Here is a 20,834-nt window from a genome sequence, read left to right as displayed (position 1 = left end):
TAAACATAAACATGATGCTTAATATTAAACATAATTTATTTTTATCATAAGTAATCAAATATCAATTTTATATAAATATTTCAGATGGGCAATAAGTGCTCTACAACCTGGCATTTTTCCAGACTCGCATAACTTCACACTACTTTAATTTAACTCTAACATCTAAGTGAATATAATTTTATCAAGAATATAAACAAATAAATATTATATAATAATAAAAATGTGTCGCATTATAAAAATTTATTTAATTCAGTGTCTGATAAGGAAAAGGTACAGTAAAATTAATATAAAATTTTATTTTTTATGGTGTGATAAATTAATAAAGAATGTAAAAATATTATTTAAAATAAATAACAAATATGCATATTATTTATATTAATTAATGACAAATAAAAAAGAATAATCAACGTAGAAATCAAACAATCAAAAATAATTAAACCTCCCAAGGATCTGATGTACCATTCAACAAAAACCACATAATAAGATGAAATGGAATTATAATTAAAACAATATTATTTTAATATTCATCAGAACTAATACATTAAAATCCTGTTTTTAATTAGAACACTGTATACATGATTTTCTTTACAGACTATTTACAAACATTTTTTTTTATATTTATGGGAATAAAAAGCAAATTATGTTATGGTTTGCAAATTCATTGATATTTTAATATTCACAATAAAAAGCAATACAACATGTTAAAAAGTAAGAGTATTAAAATTAATAAAAAAGAAATAAAAATAAAAATTAAATCTTAAAAATGTATGATTATTTTTAATATAATTTCAAAAACAGCTGAATCTGAACTAATTAAATAAACTGTTTATAGAACACATATAATAAAAAATTATTGTTTAAGTTTATTTTGTAGGAAGTTTTAGTGTAAATTTATGAATATATCCCTTCACTGTCCACCATTTGTAAAAATAAACCATTTTATAGGTCATAAATCAAAAAAAAGGAAACATATCAAACAATATACCAAACTTCCTTATAACTTGATGTTTCTGTAATACTTGAAACGATGCTCTCACGGTAGCATCGTGAAATTAAAGGATGTGAAGGAAAAATGCCAAAAGCCAAAACATGTTCAATAAGTTCACTCTACATGTGAATTTATTGAACATGTTTTGGCCATTGTTTGAGTGCAGTTCATTGCAGACCATTGAAAACAATGTTGAGTGCAGTTTCAGCACATATCATTTGTGTTTATTAGAGGAACATTTTCATAAATGCCAATATCATTTCAAATTTATTTAAATGTAAAATAAAAATTACATGAAAAATTAGTATGTGCGTATAATAAAACTTTCTATATAAACAATATTTTGTAGTTATGGTAGCATTCTCATAAACTATGAAAGTTTATAAGAGCGCTCGCTCATTGAGCTAAACGATTCCTTAATACAGCTTTCAATTACAGTGTAAACCAGTTAAAGAAAACTTTAAAAAACACAAGCATAAAAACTGCTATTTAAATACTAAGTCTAAGTTTAATAAATACCAAGTTGTGCTAAAAGCAAATAATAGCTATAAGCTATCATTTCAAGTGAATACTCACTCAAACTAAGCATAAAAGTATTTTCTACAATTAAAAAAATAACAAATAGGTAAACAAATAAAAAACTTACAACAAAAAATAAAAACCCCAAGCACTTCCTGAACCCCAAACATTAGGAGTAACGCCTTTATAAAAGCCTTTAAATCCCTCCTGCTTTAAAATTGTTGAAAGAGCACTTCTCATTCCATTGTACTGAGGAATTTTTGATCGCCCATCATTAACTGAAAAAAAGGATAAATGTCGATTAATACAGAAAAAGAAGAAGAAAAAATTACAAACAATATTTTTTTAATTTGTTGAATACACTTAATTATATCAGAGGTGTTAAGAATTAGAATAAGAATTTAAAATCTTGTTAAAGTGATGGCAGTTAAAAGCATTAATTATCTTACTGACCACTAGGACATTCTGCATCTACAGTCACTTTATTCAGTTGGCTTTCTCCACTCATTACAGCAACATGTCACATTAGTTTATTCGTACGTAGCAATTCTTTAACTTGTTCAATTATTACAATCGTACTGTGTTTTATATTCAAATCAAATTCAATCTCATCTATAAGTGTACTTTTGTAATTTATTTAACGCTTTCAATGACTATCATCAGTCAATATAATGTATTCATTCAAGTTAATAAACAAGGTTACAGTTTGCTTACACAACAATTATTTACTACATCAAACACCATTAACAGTTGCAATCCTTGAATGATTCCAGGAAGGTTGTAATCAAGAAGAACAAGACTTAATTATAGAGAGCAATGAACTGTGAATGAAGCATACAAAAATATAATGTAAGATACCAGAAGATAATGAAATGAAAGGTGAAGCATCAATGCAGTTGAACTGTGCAAATGTATCAATAGTCCTTCATGTTCCCATAAATGAATTTTTATAAAATCTAGACAAGTCAAGGAACTAATTACCAAAAATTGCAGTAATGGAGTGCCAGTTTCAATTTTTAAACTGAGGAACAAAAGAAATAAGTGAAGACATAACTTTTCTAAATTATTGACATATTTCTTTTTCTTTACCTTTTACACTCAACTGGGAGAGGTGGAAGGAATTGGTGGAATTTTTAAGGCTAGTTACTATTCTATCAATACACTAAAAAAAATGTTACATGGAAATTTGTAATGTAAAAGAACAGCATGAATACCTAGGACAGAAGCACAGAAAACTTTCTGCATGAAAGATAGAGATGCTGCCATTTTACCATAGAGATTATAAAAAAAGAAAAACTATAATATTTATTATCAAGTTATTAAAGTTGACTTCAGAAGAGAGCTTCAGAAGAAAATACGAACATGGTTTTAGACCAAATATATCAGCAAGTGACCTGATGCTTGCAGAAAACTGATTTAGAAATAATGAGAATTTGAAGATAAATAATCTACCACATGATTGACTTTGATAAACTACACGATACCTGATAATAAAAAACACTCGGTAACAAGCTAATATTAAAATTATCAAAGCTCCAAATAAAATTATTTTGGAAGGTATACATAATGTACAACTTTGTAAGGAAAAGAAGAAGAAATGGTCGAGAACAAATACTGGTATTTTCAGGTCAGTGTAATGATCCCAATTCTTTGTTTCAACAATTAAAATATATAAAATGAGTAAATAAAATCATTAAAAAAAATGAATGATGTTTTTTGAAAATGTCATGATCAAGCATATATCATCGAAGATACAAGGATAAACAATAAAGATAGAATACTTAGATGATGTAAACACAGAGAAAGAAAAAAAATAGTTGGAATGAGAATCTCAAGAAAAAACAAGGCATTACAGTAATCTAAATATGATGAAATACTTTTGCACAACTACCTTATGCGTACTTGTGTCATGATAACTGTGAAAGAAAAATATATAGGATAAAAACAGAAGAATCCAAATGTGTTCACAGTCAGAGTTGAATATGGATAAAAAGTACTATGACAATTCAAAATAAAATCATAAAATCCACAACACTAAACCTGTTCTGACATAAATACTGAAATTGGATACTAACAAAAAGATTTTAAAACAAAACAGAAGAAACGGAATGTAAGTGTACCAAGCAATTATTAACATAACAAAGCAATTTTAATAGGGCAGGGAATAGTAGTACCCTTATTGTATTTGAAATGGCTGGAATAGTGTGTTGTATTTTACAGCCCACTAATACCTTTTTGCTCAAGTTTAAATGTATTACATAACACTATTTGAATTTACTTTGCCAGAAATCTCACATTTTTACCTTTAACATCAACAACTTAAGAGAAAAATAAGAAGACAAAAAAAAGGATCATGCCTGTGTTTAATTAATATGTGTTTTAATAAATGATGGTGTTTAATTAATTTGCTTGGGTTTGGAAAAAGTGAAAGTAAGAACCCAAATTAAAAAAAAAAATTAATTATCAAAAGTAATTTTTGAGATAACCATGTATCAAAAATGATTTAATAAGCTAAAGTAAGTACAAAATAGTTGTTACCACATATGAGAAAAATAATAGCAAACCTAGAAAAATAAAAGTAAACTATTAGTGGGTATAATATAGAAGACAATATGTAAGCATACTGTTTAATATGCTTGGTATATTGTATATAGAATATTTCATTCAATCATCAATGGTGTTAAGGAGTTTCCATATGTTTACTAATATTAAAATCATGTTTACTTTTTTCTATCTTATTCTCCTAAAACTATTGTTTACTTTTTTTAAATCTTATTCTCCTGTTAGTCCTAACGTTTCCCTTCTATAATAATTTTCATCCCTTTTTCCATATTTTTTTGTATCTTCTACATCTCTCTTATTTACTATTGTCATCAGATTCATCAGACTCTTCCTAAATTAATGTTAGGAGGGAATCCAATTCTTTTTTTTATCAATTATTTCAATTCCTTTGTTAAACAAATCCTTCTCAATAGATATGACAATTACAACAGTGATCAATAAAATGAATATTAAAACTAAAAGTCCTTTTAATTACAAGATAATAATCTGAAGAAGAAGCTAATGAAAGCTTTTGGAAGGAGTTATGGCTGTGTAATGAATGTTAAAGGAAGAAGAAAGAAAAGGTTGAGAAGAAATAATGATGTTATGCAGGTTTGTAATTATATCAATTTTTTGTTTTAATAGATAAAATATACAAAAAGAGTAAGTAGTACAATTAAAAAGATTAACAGTGTTTCTTGACAATGTCATGATCAAGCACATGTCACTGAAGAATACATAATACAATTATTAACACAATGATATAATACAATTATTAACAGGTGTGTGTTAATAATACAATGATTTACTATCAAGTATAAATGATAAAAATACAAGATCAAATTAAAAGTAGGAACAATAAAATTTTATACAAAATTTAAATATAAATTCCATACTAGATTAATGGAATTGGTTAAATAGGTTATGGCAGAGGTTTTCAGTGAAAACATTTTTATAAATGCTTGTGTTTGAAGACTAATGATACTAGTACTATAAAACAAATAAAGTGCTTTCTTAAGTTGAGTTATCACTTTTTATTTAATGTTTGTGATAAAATACAAGGTGAATCAAAAAACTAGTCTAGTAAGTAGCAAAAGAAAATATTAACAAATTTTACAGTAAAATATCTTTCAAAATAAATCACATCAGTAAAATCTAATTATTCTCCACCCTGACTCAAATACAGACACATAAACACTTGAACAAAAGGATAAAATTATGAATTTAACATTTTAATGAAATTCTTTGAATATTTTTGAAACTACAGTTGTAGCTGAAAGTTGGCATGAAAAATGATACTGAGAGCAAAATCAGTAAGCTTAGCATTTTTCAAAAATCTTTCTACATGTAGAAAAGCAGGCCATGTTGAACAAAATCTTATTAAAACATTAAAAAAAAACATTAGGTTAATTTGGAATTCAATGTAAATATTTAACTGAACTACTGACTAAAACCATTTCTACCATTAAAATATTTCTTTAGGCATTTAGATAAGTAACACAGCATAAAATGTTAGGAGATACAACAGAATTTCACACGAGTCAGGTAGATGCATAAAAGCTAATGGAGAACATCAAGAAAATGATATGAAAACATTTAATCAATTATCCGGTTTTAAGAAACAAACCTATTGTGGCTGATATTTTTGTTGTTAATTGCCAAAACAGAACAGTTGTAGGTGGTCTGACATGAGACAGAAATCACACCTGAAAACAAGACAACCTTTCAAAGAATAACTTTCAGAATAGCTTCACTAAGCCAAATTTACTGCAGCATATTAGCACACCAAGCTGTCCAAAATATATGTCAAAATCTTAAGATTAGGGATGATAGGTAATTAACAAGTTAATGATAACATGAAAGCGTTTTTCATACAGAAAAAAAGGACAAGTTAATAACTAACTGCAAGTAAAAAATCTCAAGAATAGTTTACAAAAAAAAAAAGATCTAAATAAACAGGATGTGCATGTAGTTTTAGACTTTATCAAATCTTCAGTATGGTTTGACGTACGTAGTACACACTTCTAGATTGATTGAAATAATGTTCACTCCTCTGTTTGATTTCAACTGAATAAGCAGTTACTATTAGTGCTTATCTGGTTGAGAATTTTTCAAACAATTCTTATTTCCACTATTATGTAAGTATGTTTTTAAATTTTCATATATATCAATTTGAAAAAGAAACGCTTTAGTTGTTTAAAATTATTGCAGTCACTTTCTATGCTTCATTTACTGATTATTTTTCTCATTTAGTATTATTCTGCATTTGAAAGGATGAAGTCTTGACAGTAAAGTTGTCTTTGAAACTAATACAACAGCTTACAGGTTGGAGCAGTTATGATTTTCATAGTTTATGGACAACTACTTTAAAACTGGGAAACCTATTGAACTGCTTAGAAAACAAATTTGTTGATGGCATCACCCAACCAAAAAAAATAAATAAATAAACTGCTGAAGGTAATCGGCGATAAATTAAAAAGATGTTGGTATATAGAAAGGTGGTGTGAGAAAAAAGAATAAATGTTTGCAAATGGAAATACAAAAGAATATACTTAACTTTTTTAAGTTTTCCAATAAGATGATAAAAACAACCTCTAATCATGACACCACAATTCAAAAGCCAGGAAAAATTGTAAAATACAGAAAAATATGGGAAGTGATCATAGTGATTATTTAATTTTTCTCATATTACTGTTATTCTCATAAAACCAATTAATTTAAAAGGAAATTTAGTTTCAACATATGAGTTAAAGCTGCAAAATGATTTTTTTGTTCTGCTGCTACTCTGTTGAAAAATTAATAAAATTTTACAATTTTTGTTTAAAAATAACTGATGAATTATAACACTAAGAGCCCTGATCATCAAGGCCAATCAGACATCCAAATAGAAGAATAAATATAAACCTCTTATCTAAACTGATCACTCGATCTGATAAACAAAAAAAAGATGCAGGATATGTTATCTAAATTTTATAAATAAATACGTGACAACATACTGATCATACAACACTATCAGATCTTATTAGAGTGTAATCAATAGAGTAGTAAAAAACTACATGCATGGTATATGAACCACAATCATATCCACAATTGCACGGTTCAGGAACCACATCTGTAATGAAAGTGCAGTATAGTATTAACTAATAAGTAATTTCCTAACACAGATGTTTATGAAGAAACATGTCGATACAAAATCACAATTTTAGCTAAGATAACAATCACCAAGAGAGGTACACTAAATCTAAATTTTTTATACATAGATTTCATGTAAGGAGGAAGGATGATTATAAGTACAGGTGAGAGAATTAGAATGGTGTGAAACACACACGCACTCGCTGAGTGTGTACACACATGTGTCTTTCTGTAGGTAGTTGAAGCTTGTCTCACTCCTCTGCCAATTCTATAATTCCCACTACACCTTTTCACCAATACCAACACTTACTTCGAGACAAGCAAAATAAACTACTGTCCATTAACTAATTATGCTTACAAAATTTAGACTTACTGTACATTACAAAGAAAAAATGCCAAGTTGAAGATTTAAATAATTATAAATGGTAGAGACAGAGAATTTTTATTGCATGCATATAACTGATAATTTTTTTGAGGTAGGCTATCTATATTACCCCACAAAGATGTGGTGGTCAGGCAAAATGGGGAGTTGTAAGTTATAAGAACTATAGTCACATTACTTATTATATTTACATTTTTGTCGATGAATTACATAGAAGCTTAAAAAAGAAAGCTTTTACATATATATGGAATGTTTTAAGCATAGGAAAAATGTCAAGCCTGACTGGAATTTGAACCCAGAACCTCCGGATGAAAGGATAAGATGCTACCACTCACTACACCACCACATCAGCAATTTAGTTTTGAAAAAAGGTATTATTTAACTTTTTAGTTAACAGTTATGTTTTTGCTTTTTATTTTTTATTTTATAAGCAAGGACACAAATACTTTCTACCAATCAAACAGTTTTTTCTCAAATTGTTATCTTCAAGATTTCTAAAATGTAATTTAAATATCATCATGTCACCTCATTCTATATGTAATATGATTAAAATTAATATATTTTCATTATTTTTGTTTGGAAAGATTTAGCACTGAAAAATAGCAAAATATTTTAAGTTTTGGTCCAATATTTTGAAACATCTAAGAAATTGCTCATTTCTTTTTTCACCTGAAATATTGTCAGGGCATCTGCATTTGCATGTCGTGCACATTTGTGATATCAATTATTACTCGCCTTCAGTGTGTTCTCAATATGTAAAATCATTCGACGGATGAATTTGGGTGATGGTAACAGAACTTTGTGCACATCTTCTTTGTTATTGAGTTCATTTCTTTGAGCTCTGTGTTGCTCCACTTAACGACTCTGAAACGACTCTTAACGACTCTGAAAGGCCAATAACAGTATGGTGTATATATGTATTAATAGCTGTCACTTTCTTCCTCTTGCTAAGTTCAATCTTATGGATTTGTTTCAATTGGCTGGCATATTTATTGTGCAGTTCTTGTTTGATTGAATCATGATCTAGTTTAATTGACTGCTGGTATCCAAGATATTTATATGTTTCTCCCACTTCCATATGTTCAATTGCTTGATTGGTATGCAATATATGTCCTTTCAGGTTTCCATGGTGCCTTTCTCAATTCTTTGAATGCTGCAATTACTTAATCTGAATGCCATTTTTAATACTCCTGCTGAAGGTTTCAGTCAGCTCCAGTAATGACTGGAGTTGCTGAGCTGTAGAAGCATACAGCTTTGTCCTCTGGATGGAACATATCTTCTAAGCCTAATATATTTAACATTTCCCTGCATTCTTCATCAAACTGTTGGCAAGTTAAATGCCAAGTTAAATGGCATGTAGTCAGCAGTCTCTTCCTAATCGCAGTCAGGGCAGCGATCCGTGTGGTCTACGCCGTATTTATACAGATATGCCCTGAAACCGCCATGACCCACCAGGAACTGTGTTAAACTGTATTCTAGTGAGCCATGGGTCCTCCTATACCAGCTCCCAACTTCGCTTATAAGGCGATGGGTCCACCAACCTTTAGTGGCCCAGTTTTACTGTTCCTGCCAAGTCTCCATTAATTCTTCTGTTATCTGGGATGTTATGTGCTTTCTGTCTCTTAATGGCAGGGGCATCCCAGAGCCTCTTCTTTTGTCAAATAACCAAATCTATCGACACTGCGCCCGCCAGGACTTCAGCTGCCACATTACAGACTGTTCTATATGCTGGTATGATTCACAGACAACATCGTCTATGAACCGACTCTAAGTCTTCCACGATATTTTGCAAATCTCATTACATCAGCCCAAAGCTCCACCCCATACAGCATTGTAGCCTACATCACTCTTAATAATCTCCTCCGATGTATAGTTGGTCCACCAATATAAGGCAGGAAGCCAACTATTAATCTCACGGCTACATTAGCTGCCTCTACTGCTTGTGTGCTAAAGATTAATCTGATATCTTCCATATGTCGAGGTGCTTTATTGCAAGCCTTGACACTATTCTCTTATCCTCTAATGTTACTTTGAGGATCTTCTTAGCCGCTGAGATCACTACTACCTCCATCTTATCTGGAGCTAGACTTAGTCCCACCACTGCCATCCAATCTTTTATTATCATGTATGCTTCTCTTATTTTGTCATTGACCTTTCTCTTTGTATTCACCTTGATGACCAAAACAAGGTCATCGGCATAACCAAACATCATTATGTCCTGCGGAAGGGTAACTCGAAAAACGCCACTGTAACTCAGGTTCCAGAGAATCGGTCCAAGTACAGACACCTGAGGCACTCCTCTATGAAAGTTCTGCAGAACTGTTTCTCCTGAAATCCAAAACTCAAGCCTGCGCCCTGATAAATAGGAACGAATCATTAGACGCAAATACAAAGACACTTCATGTTTCTTCAAGGCCTGCATTATGGGAACATGAAGAACGCAGTTAAATGCATTTCTCATGTCTAGAGTGACAGGGGCAGAGATTCCTAGCTGTTTCCTTCTTGTAGCTCTCCCAACCACCTCACACACTGCCATCACAGCATCCAGGGCGGACCTTCCCCTGCGAAAGCCGTACTGACTAACAGAGAGTCTGTCTTCTTCAAATACCTGAGATACTATGTGCTGTAGCATACGCTCCTGCATCTTGTCCAGCGCATCTATCATCGCCAGCGGCTGGTAAGAAGAAAGAAGTGCTGGATCTCTCCCAGGTTTCATGACAAGTTCCAATCGCTGGCACTTCCATATCTCAGAAAATACACCTTCCATGAGGCAACTCAAGAAAAACCTCCAGGTCAGTCCGAACTGCCATCCTGACCACCGAATTCGGCAGCCAGTCCAGACCAGGTGCCTTAGCTGGAAAAAATTGTGTTGCTGCTTCCAAAAGTTCAGTTAAAGTGAAAAAAGGAGGGCTCTCCTGTTCACTCCTCTCATCAATCCTAAGCTCCACTCCTTCAGGAAAGAACCCAACTATTATACTGTGAATCTCATGAACATCTTGAGTAACAGGGGCTCTAGACCTTAAGGCCCTCCTTACCAGTACGTTGTAATGACTCATGGATCCATTTCTACTTCCAAAATTAGTTTATTCCAAGACCTCTTCAGTAGTTGCATCTGTTTCATACACTATTAATCACATCAACTCAGCCCATGTAAAATTTTTTATTTTTTTTTTTATTTTAGCATAAACTGTGATAAGTCTGGGCCTTTTTTTATTAATTTTATATTATTTCTACATGTATTTATATTACCTCTTACATAATTTCATGCTCTGCTTACATAGTTTCATGGTCCATTTACCTGTCAATAACTTTTTAGGTTAAATAAAATAATATAAACATACTTTATTCTTATTAAATTACTTGTAATGTATACAAACAGTTGTATAGTACTGTTTTTGTAGTATCCAAAATACATTTTATATTGTGCCCTTACCTTTACACAATTACATTTGTTTGTCATTTATTTTTAATCAAAGTATTTGCTACTGTTACAAATTATATTACTATCTCTTATGCAATTGATTTAGATTGTTTTTAATTTCATTAATTTTTGCTTTATTTATTTATTTTTCATGGATTTTGTAGAATAAATTTTATCTATTTTCTGAAGATATTATTTTCCAATATGAACTAGTAACTAAACACCAGTCAAGACATTGTTGGCTAACAATAATAGTTACAAGAAACCTATTTTTGCAGAACACCAATTGGAAAATCTTACATTCACCCAAACATAAGTAGCTATAATTTCATTGAATGTGTAAAGTTATTGTAGAGTTTTTGACTAAGACTAAGATTTATAAATCTATGTCAAATAAAACCTTTTTCATAAAAGATTTATTTTGTGGTCACTTATATAGAATGGATAAAACTACATTAACAAAACAAATATATAAATTAAAAAAAAAAAAAAAACAGAACTAAAATGAGCTAGTTAAGAGAAATTGAATAAGATCTAAAATGATTAAACATTTTCAAAGAAATAATTTAATACAGACAGTCTTTCATAAAACTAGTGGATGAATTTAAGTTTCTAAAGAAACATAAAAGGAAATGCTAGGATGGACCGAAGATATGTGAGAAAAGTTAAGGAAGAGAATAAAAGAATCTTGAAAAAGAAAAAAGTTAGGACTATGTATACATTAACTTTAGGAGATCAGACAGCAAAAAACTTCTTTGAATTGAACTTTTCAATACCTAGTTCGGCTTGTGCAATTTTTGCCTAGAGTTGTGAAATGTAATGATAAAATGGAACAAAATTTTATTTTGTAAAAGATTAAAAATATAAAATAAAATACATAATAAAAAATCAGACTTTAGTAAGATGTGATTATTACACAAATTTCACCAATTAAAAATGGATAATAATGTTTTTGTTTTATCTAATGAAAGTACGTGTGTACTTTCATTTGCAGAATATATCCACGACCAACTGATTTTGCTATCAAATTATTCATTAAGGATATTTCATGGGCCCATAATATGTTGAATGGATTAACAACAGATTCAGAACAATAAGAAAATAACAATAAAAAAACTTGTATTTTCTTCCTGAACTCATTAACAAAACATACAAAAAAAAACAGTTCTTCCCACCTATAATTACAAATAATATTTTGAGATAAAAAAAAATAAAACATTTTAAAATTAAATCCATAATGCAAGTACACAATATACTGCTAATGACCCAGTCAATATACTTTAATGTCTCAATAAGTCACGGTTAATTTCTTAAAAAATTAAAGGCCAATTTCCTGAAGAATTAAAAACATTTTTATTGTGTCAGCTTTTATAAGCAGCTTCTGTAAAGAAAAACACAACTGCAGTCCAATGGCATTAATATTAGTTTTCAATAAATTCTATGAAATTGCTTTTTTGGGTCAAATAAGTTGTTTTCTATACAAAAATAGATTTTTCTTGTCAAAATAACTTAGTTTACAAAAGGGTAAATACATAACGGATGAAGCGTTATGTTTTGCTAAAACATTAACTGGTGGCCTAGATGGATATAAAGAATGAATGAAATCGACCTAACCAAGGTATTTGACAGCATTAATGTTCTATTACAGAATTTCTGTAACACTGACATTAGAGATAACACATTTGAATAACTTAAATTTAGTTAATTATTTTTAAGAGAAAACGTATTGAAAAGCCTGATATCTTCTTTTTTTTTCAAATTATTAGAATAGTTCAACAAGTTCTACACACACGTGGTTTAGAATCTGTATTATTTGTAATTTAGTTAATATTTATAATTTACATAATTCAGTATGCTAGATAATTATTCACTATCAGATAATATTTAGATAACATATCCATCATTTTTAAATGGAATTCAATTTATACAATTAATAAGTCACATAAAATGCTTTCCACAGTAAAATCATACCTTGATTGGATAAATATTTCATTAGATCAAACAAAATTAATTTTATTAATTTTCTTGTGAATGTTCAATTACATCAACAGCCAGTTTCTTACCAGAAAGTTATTCTTTAAAATACATTTCTGCAACAAAATTTCTTATGTTATATTAATTCAACATTAATCTTGGTAAATCATATTAATTAAATAAGAAGGATAATCAAAACAAGTGTTTATATTTTTTAAAAGTTAGCTCTTTATTATGACACCAGTGATGAATGCCTATCATATTATAGAATCTCCCTTGTTTTATGGCATTTTAATGAGGAGGCATGCTGCTTAATATTAATCTGACTACCTGTTTATTCTTCAGAACAGATATCTGAATTATAAACATAATAAAGCCATTTGACTTTTTTTATAAGTCTGCATTTAGAAAATTAAAAAGTGCTGACACTAGCACCTTTATATACAGAAAGTATGTTATACATATCCTAAAACAAAATAGAATTTCAAAAGATTGGGACATACATGGAATTAACACACATAACATTTTTGATTTGAGGCAACAATTTAATATATTATGTCAAAGTTACCATATATTTGTTATTTACACATACAACTTAATTATTGTAGAATCTTATTAGTGATCTTTTTAATTGCAATTTTTTATTATGTATTTATTTTACATTTTTATTCTTTTATAAAATAAAGTTTTGTTGGTCTATTTTATCACTACAACTCACAACTCTAGGCAAAAATTGCACAAGTCGAACTAGGGATTGAAAAGTTCAATTCAAAGAATTTTTTTTGCTATCGGATCTCCTGAAGATAATGTATACATAGTCTTCACTATTTTCTTTATCAAGATTCTTTTATTCTCTCCCTTAACTTTTCTCACATATCTTCAGTCCATCCTAGCATTTTCTTTTATGTTTCTTTGGAAACTTAAATTCATCCACTAGTTTTACGAAAGACTGTGTCTGTATTAAATTATTTCTTGGGAAATTTTTAATCATTTTCGATCTTTTTCAATTTCTCTGAACTAGCTCATTTTAGTTTTGCTTTATTTTTAAAAATTAAATATTTGCTTTGTTAATATAGTTTTATCCATTCTATATAAGTGACCATAAAATAAGTCTTTTATGAAAAAGGTTTTATTTGACATAGATATATAAATCTTAGTCTTAGTCAAAAACTCTACAATAACTTAATACATTCAATGAAATTATAGCTACTTATGTTTGGGTGAATTTAAGATTTTCTAATTGGTGTTCTGCAAAAATAGGTTTCTTGTAACTATTATTGTTAGCCAACAATGTCTTGACTGGTGTTTAGTTACTAGTTCATATTGGAAAATAATATCTTCAGAAAATAGATAAAATTTATTTCACAAAATCCATGAAACTTAAATAAATAAAGCAAAAATTAATGAAATTAAAAACAATCTAAATCAAATGCATAAGAGATAGTAATATAATTTGTAACAGTAGCAAATACTTTGATTAAAAATAAATGACAAACAAATTTAAATGTGTAAAGGTAAGGGCATAATATAAAATGTATTTTAGATATTACAAAAACGGTACAGAAAATTGCTTGAAAAAATTAGTATCATGAAAGGGTACTACACAGCAAAAAGGAAAACAAACTACCTTATACTATCATGGTATTCTTAATCTGTACCCAATTTAGAATGTTTAGAAATATAAAGAATATTGATTAATTGTGTAAATACTCATTTTATCTGTTACAGGATAAATAAATATTTTAATTAAATCAATCCATTATATGTTTCAATGCAAAATAATACATATAAAGCATAAATTTTCCGTTCATATGAGAATTACACAACATTAAATCATGAACTAACAGTACTTACCAATTTCATGACAATTACCAATGATGAAAATGTTAAATACAATTTTACAAAGTTTGTAATTAAAAAACTGTTAAGAACCAGATACTGCTTTTCATTTAAAAATAATATGGAAAAAGAACAAAAAAAATACTAACAGAATAAAAAGATAATCATAACCTGAACATGAAATAGGATATTGTCTTCGGTAATTTTGTATTCTGATCATCTTTTCCCAGAAAAATAAGGATGAATTTTTGGGGTTTCATTTTAAAATAAATTTACATGACATACCAAATTGAAATTATTTACACCTCGAATAAAAATATATATCAAAACTGAGTGAAGGGCAAGAATTCAATTTAATACTAACAAAGAGATAACAGAGGGATATTCCATTTTAATTCAACAAATGATTGTCAGGCGAAGTGATTGAAGTCAAAATACATGAAAATGAAGAGAAATATCGAATACACTTTTTCTGTCCGCAGGGTCCTGTTACTTCATTCAAGAAATCATTGTGGGATAATCAAACATGGGTTCAACTGGAAAATATTTAAATGATTCTCATGCCTTTAGAGCTTTCTTTATCAATTAATCGAAGAGGACACAACGTTCCACCAAAGATGAAGGAGGACTTATCAGTAAAAGGACTTACAATAAAAAATGTCAGGAGCACTAAGTTATGTTAGTTAAGTTTGTTAACAAAAAGTGCAACATTTATTCATAACTTCCATTAGCAGGAGTAAAATAAGGTAAAAGTGAATTGAACAACTAGTTAATATATTTGAATTATCATTTTGTAATTATTATTTATCATTCTGTAATTGACTATTTATCATTTTGTAATTAACTATTTATAAATTATCAATTTAATTATTCTAATGAGTTTAGTTTTAATTTTTATAATCTGGAAAAAAGATATAACATCAGTATTTTTGGATATATTGTTTACATTTGGAAGAAACTGTATTTTTAGAAGTTTTGATGGCTTCATTACTCGTCAACCCCTTTGAGTAACAAAATAAATTTTATATGGTTTTAAAGTACAAAAAACGTACTTACTGCTGTAAACATTTCAGATTTTTGCCACCTATCCCACATGTGGTTTTTGGGCCCCAAAAATGAGACATTTTCAAAATCTTATAATTTGGCAAGCTTTTTTTTTAATGAAGGACACTCACTACAGTCCAATTTTTTTTTTATAAGTATTACTGCTCTTATTACCTACGAGTTAAAAGGTAAAAAACAGGCCTGTTATCCTAAGCACTTCATTATTTATTTTGGGCCCAAAATTTGAAAAAACAACAATTTGTAAACATAACTTCAGTAAACATTACAAGATTTGGTTACGGAACAAAATTAATTTTAAGTATATTTTAAGATGAAGTTCCATCTTTACTCTTCCCAAAAAGCCCTTTTTGACCTCTGTATGATGTAAATTAAGAATGCTACAGCTCATGGAAAAAGTGATGAAAAAGGCTGTTTTTACCTGTTGGGAAGTTAGAAAATAGTTTATTACTCAAGAAAAAAAAAAAAAAAAAAAATAACAAAATATTTTTTAACCACTACAAGGTGGAGGGGTATTATCAAATACCAAATATCATTAAAATCAAAAATAGTGATGCAATAAAGTTTTTGAAAATTTGTTCAATTAAAATGGAATACCCCTAGATAAAAAAAAGTTGAGTTGAACTCTGCAACCTAGTAACTAAAATATAACAAAGACTAAGAAAACCTACATTTAAATCAAGTAAGTGCAAGAACGTTTACACACAAAAGAATTTTGAAAATATTTAATACTTTTAGTCATCAGAAAGATTTTTTTTGTAATATTTAAACTGTCTGTAACACTGTATCCTAGTGCTTAATAATACAGTGCACAATCTTCAGATAGCCAAAACCCATCTCAGCTCTCCAGTATGAAATCATGGACAAGGATATCCACACATACACACACACACCGCCCGCACAAGGTGTATCACAAAGTTCTCTCAGGACTTTCATAATCTATTCTACTCATGAAAATAACAGAAAAATTCATATGTCCTAAAATAGTTTGTTTCCGAGTTACAGATAGTAAAAGATTTTGCTCGGGTTTCAGCTACCCTGGTGAAATGAGGTTGTATTAAAAGTTTTAGTAAGTTAAGTAAGGGGCTGAGTTAATGATTTCTTATGGTTTGTTACCTCAAAAATTGAATAAAATTGATCCCAGACACATCTACAGAGGTTTTTGAGAAAATGGAGTGAAAACCAAATAAATTGGGATACAAAATAGTTTCTTATGTTTGATATACAATAACTTTGTTAAATGGGTAATCAACACATAAAAATTTTAGAGAATTTAATTCTGAACAAACTGGTCTAACATAAGTTCAATAAAACAAAAAAAAAATTTTTTTAATTCTAATTTTTTTGGAAACAATATACTAGACCAAAGTGCTTTACCAGTTTATAATAACTCTTCAAAAATTAGTCCACCATTTTCAACACATTTCTTCGCAAGCTTCTGTACTGCTTTTGTTGCTCCTGTTAGATCTGCAGGACTTTCCTAAGTTGCTCAGCCAGATCCATAAGACAGACAATTAATTCCTCACAAGAATGTGAGGAATATGTATACATATACATATATGTATTTGTATACAATATTTTTCATCCATCCCCAGACGTAAAACAGGGAAATGATTTATGTAAGTGCAAACGGCACAAGAGAAGTGGAGAGACGCACCATCATGCAGGAAGTATACTTTGCTTCTCAGAACTACAGAATCATCTTCAAGCAGCTGTGCAATTCTTCTTGAAGAAAGTACAAGTAAACCTCAGCATTTAAGCGGCCAGGTAATATGAATGGTCAAAACAGTTGATTGTGAAGAAGACCGCACCATCCAATAACACTAAATCGTTGTTGAAAATTGCCTTCCACCATTTCATGAGGATTTACTTCTGCCCACGTTCATTAGGTAAGTTGTTGACACCATCTCGAGTGAAATTTGTCTCCTCAGTAAACGACACGTACTTGTAGAATTGTCGATTTTTATTCCACCAATTGCAGAACTCCAAGCGAAGTGGACTGGCTCCTGGATGTAGATGTTGAACTGGATGTTTATGATAAGAATAAAACTTATTTTAAGTGCCCTCCAAACCATTTAATGCAAAACTCTAATCTGCTTAGAAAGATGTCATGTACTGACGCTGGAGTGGATCTATAATAATTTTATCAATAACAGTGTCATGCTGGACAGATTGTTTGTAGTTGGTACGAATACTAGATAGTGAACATGTTTCCCAAAGATTGTGAAAAGTCACACTAATTGTTTTTTGATCTGGAATCCTGCGATTTGGAAAACGTATTTCATATTCTACTGCAGCAGCTGTAATATTACAATTACATCCAAAATCAGCATATTCATCTTCATAAATTAGTACAGCATTACTTCAATAGAAATCCGATCATGTTCAAACCAAGTCACAGAAAACCTTTGCTTAGACAGTAGAAAAAAAAGTAGAAATCACAGAACCTGATATAAATAATGTACCTTACAGAATGATTTAAAAACTAATACAGTATTGCAAACTATTGAACAGCTGTTGTTTTAATGCTAACTTTGAAATAATAATTTTTCAAATAATTTATTCCATTTCTGTCAATGATAAAAAAATTATTATCCAAATATTTTTTATTAATTTATTTTTATTTTACAGTTGTGTAATTTCCAGTTTTTTTTTTAAATTTTTAACGGCAAATTTTGTTTTTACAAATTTTTCACATCACCAAAAAAGAATTTGGTTTTGTTCACATTAAATAAGTACTTTTGTGATAAATGCAGTAACATAATGTTTCTACAAAAAAAATTAATATTTTTTTAACGTTAATTTGTTTTATTCAAATTACCTTAGCCCATTTTGTTCAGAATTAAATTTTCTACAAGTTTTCTTAAAAGGTTTTGTGTTTATTACCCATTTACAAGTCAAACAGAGGTTTTTATCCCAATTTATTGGTTTTCATCCCAGATTTCTCAAAAACTTGCAGCTATGGTTCTAGGACCTATTTTATTCCATTTTTCTGATCACAGACCATAAGAAATTACTAATTATGCCCCTCAATTAAGATTCTAAAAATTCTAGTACCCAGGCAATGATAACGCCAAAAAAAAAAAAAAAAGCTGAAATCCACGCAAAATCTTTCACTAGCCGTAACTTGGAACTTCAACTTCACATCACTATTTGCATTCATAACTAATAGCAGTCTATTTTATATCCCACACATGTTCTGTAGAATACAAATGTCCAGCCTGAGGATGTATTGAAGATACCATAATTACATCCAAGATGATGGCTTTAGGATGTCCAGAGAACTAAAAATCAGATGCCAAGAATGGGCCATGAGATGTTATATAAACCCCGTAAACATATTCCATGATTCCACCATTTAAAGACACGTTCATTTTTAAGGATGCTCTCATAACAACATATGATTTATCAGGAATCACATTACCCTGCAAGAGATTGATTCACTATCCTAAGGATGTTCTTATCATATGCGGGTGGGTAAAGATAACAGAAAGTACAAAAGTAATTTTTTTTTACAGAAGAATGAAAAATATTAAATGGAATAGTTAAATAGTTATGCTTTAAAATGGTTAAAAGAAGAATAAACCACAATCTAACCTTAATGGTCATTTTTACAGACTTGGAGTCATCTTTTGAAGATAACTGACACTCTTTTTAAGGTGGTTTTCTGTTGTACATATGAGGCTAATAGCATTGAACATGTGATGTATTCTCTCAGTAGTGAGTATATTTCTGTTTAAATGTCCATTTAGCCAAGAATCCTATGAGATAGTGTTTAGTATTCCCATGCCTTGAAACTCCACTCCTAACTTCTCTTCACAAAATTCTGATTTTAGCTAACTTCTGACCGTAACTTCTCTCCACAGAACAGATTAACATCTGAACAGGTCATCATGATTCAAAAAACTGACTGCCAACTGACTAGAGTACTAATAATACAGTGCATACTTTGACCATTCACAGGCAACTGACTATCCAAACCGGCTTTCCAACATTTAGATCTTGTGCTTTCCTGTACCTACATACCTTTTATGGTATATTAAAGAACAAAAAATAATGAAGGTATCAATTATTCAGAAAAAATATAGAAAATAAAAAAGAATACAGACTGACAAAGATTAGAAAACATAAAGTAAATTACATTAAGAATCATATGCAAACAATAAACTGTATGCAACAGAAAGTAACTGAGAAGCATATCACTTAAACCTATCAAGTGATTTCAGAAAAAAAAGAATACTGGTCTATATGAATAAAAACTGATTAAATATCAATTTACATCCTAACGTCTTTATGATACTATATCTTATTCTAAGAAAAATATAACTAAGAAATCTTTTATGGGCGAGATAATGATCAATTAACCTTTTCTTAAATTGGCAAAGTTATGTTGAAAATTTAATAAAATTTTTATACAAAAGTTTACTATACTTCACATTACTCAGTAATAATTCATAAAAATTAAAAACGTGAAACCTTAAATAAAAAATGAAAAAAATCATACCTGCAAATCTTATTTTGATGAGATCTAAAGGATGAAGAATTAAAGTTGAAGTAACTCCTCCAGTTACACCGGCAATTAAATGTTCATATTTCAAATGTTTTAACACTGTAAGTCCAGTGTTTGACGGTCCAGAAGCAGATTTCATCGATGTCATTTTCAAAATAAATTTCTAACCTCGTTTCTCACTAGAAAATACTGCAATTTTCAGGTTTTAGTTGCATCATTCAACTTCACCATTGCTACCGAAGGAACCTTACTGTACCTTGCCAAAGATAAACTGCACGTACATAATTACGATTTTTCAAACATTTAGAATCAAAGAACGAGTGCAATTTCTGCACTCACACACTTCTAGAACGCACACGCGGCCTCTAAATAACAGAAGAAATAATTTGGCTGAGGATAGCAGAAGCCTTTCTTCTAGAACAATTTGTCCAACATTCTTCATGAAAAATCTGTGGAACCTTTCAGG

The 20,834-nt window shown here is 29.5% G+C and overlaps 1 protein-coding gene across 2 annotated transcripts in view; it reads right to left on the bottom strand.

Moving 5' to 3' along the window:
- LOC142332970 (solute carrier family 25 member 32) overlaps window positions 1-20,806 on the bottom strand; it is a 100,366-nt gene extending 79,560 nt beyond the window's left edge. Inside the window, exons 1-2 of one of the 2 annotated variants that reach the window (XM_075379823.1) lie at window positions 20,363-20,806; window positions 1,635-1,785 (exon numbers count right to left, since the gene is read on the bottom strand). In XM_075379823.1, the coding sequence (XP_075235938.1) occupies window positions 1,635-1,785; window positions 20,363-20,516 (305 nt within the window). In that variant the 5' untranslated portion in view covers window positions 20,517-20,806. The remainder of the gene's footprint in view (window positions 1-1,634; window positions 1,786-20,362) is intronic. The other variant, XM_075379749.1, reaches the window with a different exon arrangement.
- Window positions 20,807-20,834: the final 28 nt, after the last annotated feature.

Source organism: Lycorma delicatula, chromosome 1 (assembly GCF_047948215.1).
Source record: "Lycorma delicatula isolate Av1 chromosome 1, ASM4794821v1, whole genome shotgun sequence".
Lineage (NCBI taxonomy): Eukaryota > Metazoa > Arthropoda > Insecta > Hemiptera > Fulgoridae > Lycorma > Lycorma delicatula.
The sequence above is the reverse complement of the archived record's forward strand: the minus strand, read 5'-3'. Positions and strand labels throughout refer to the sequence as shown.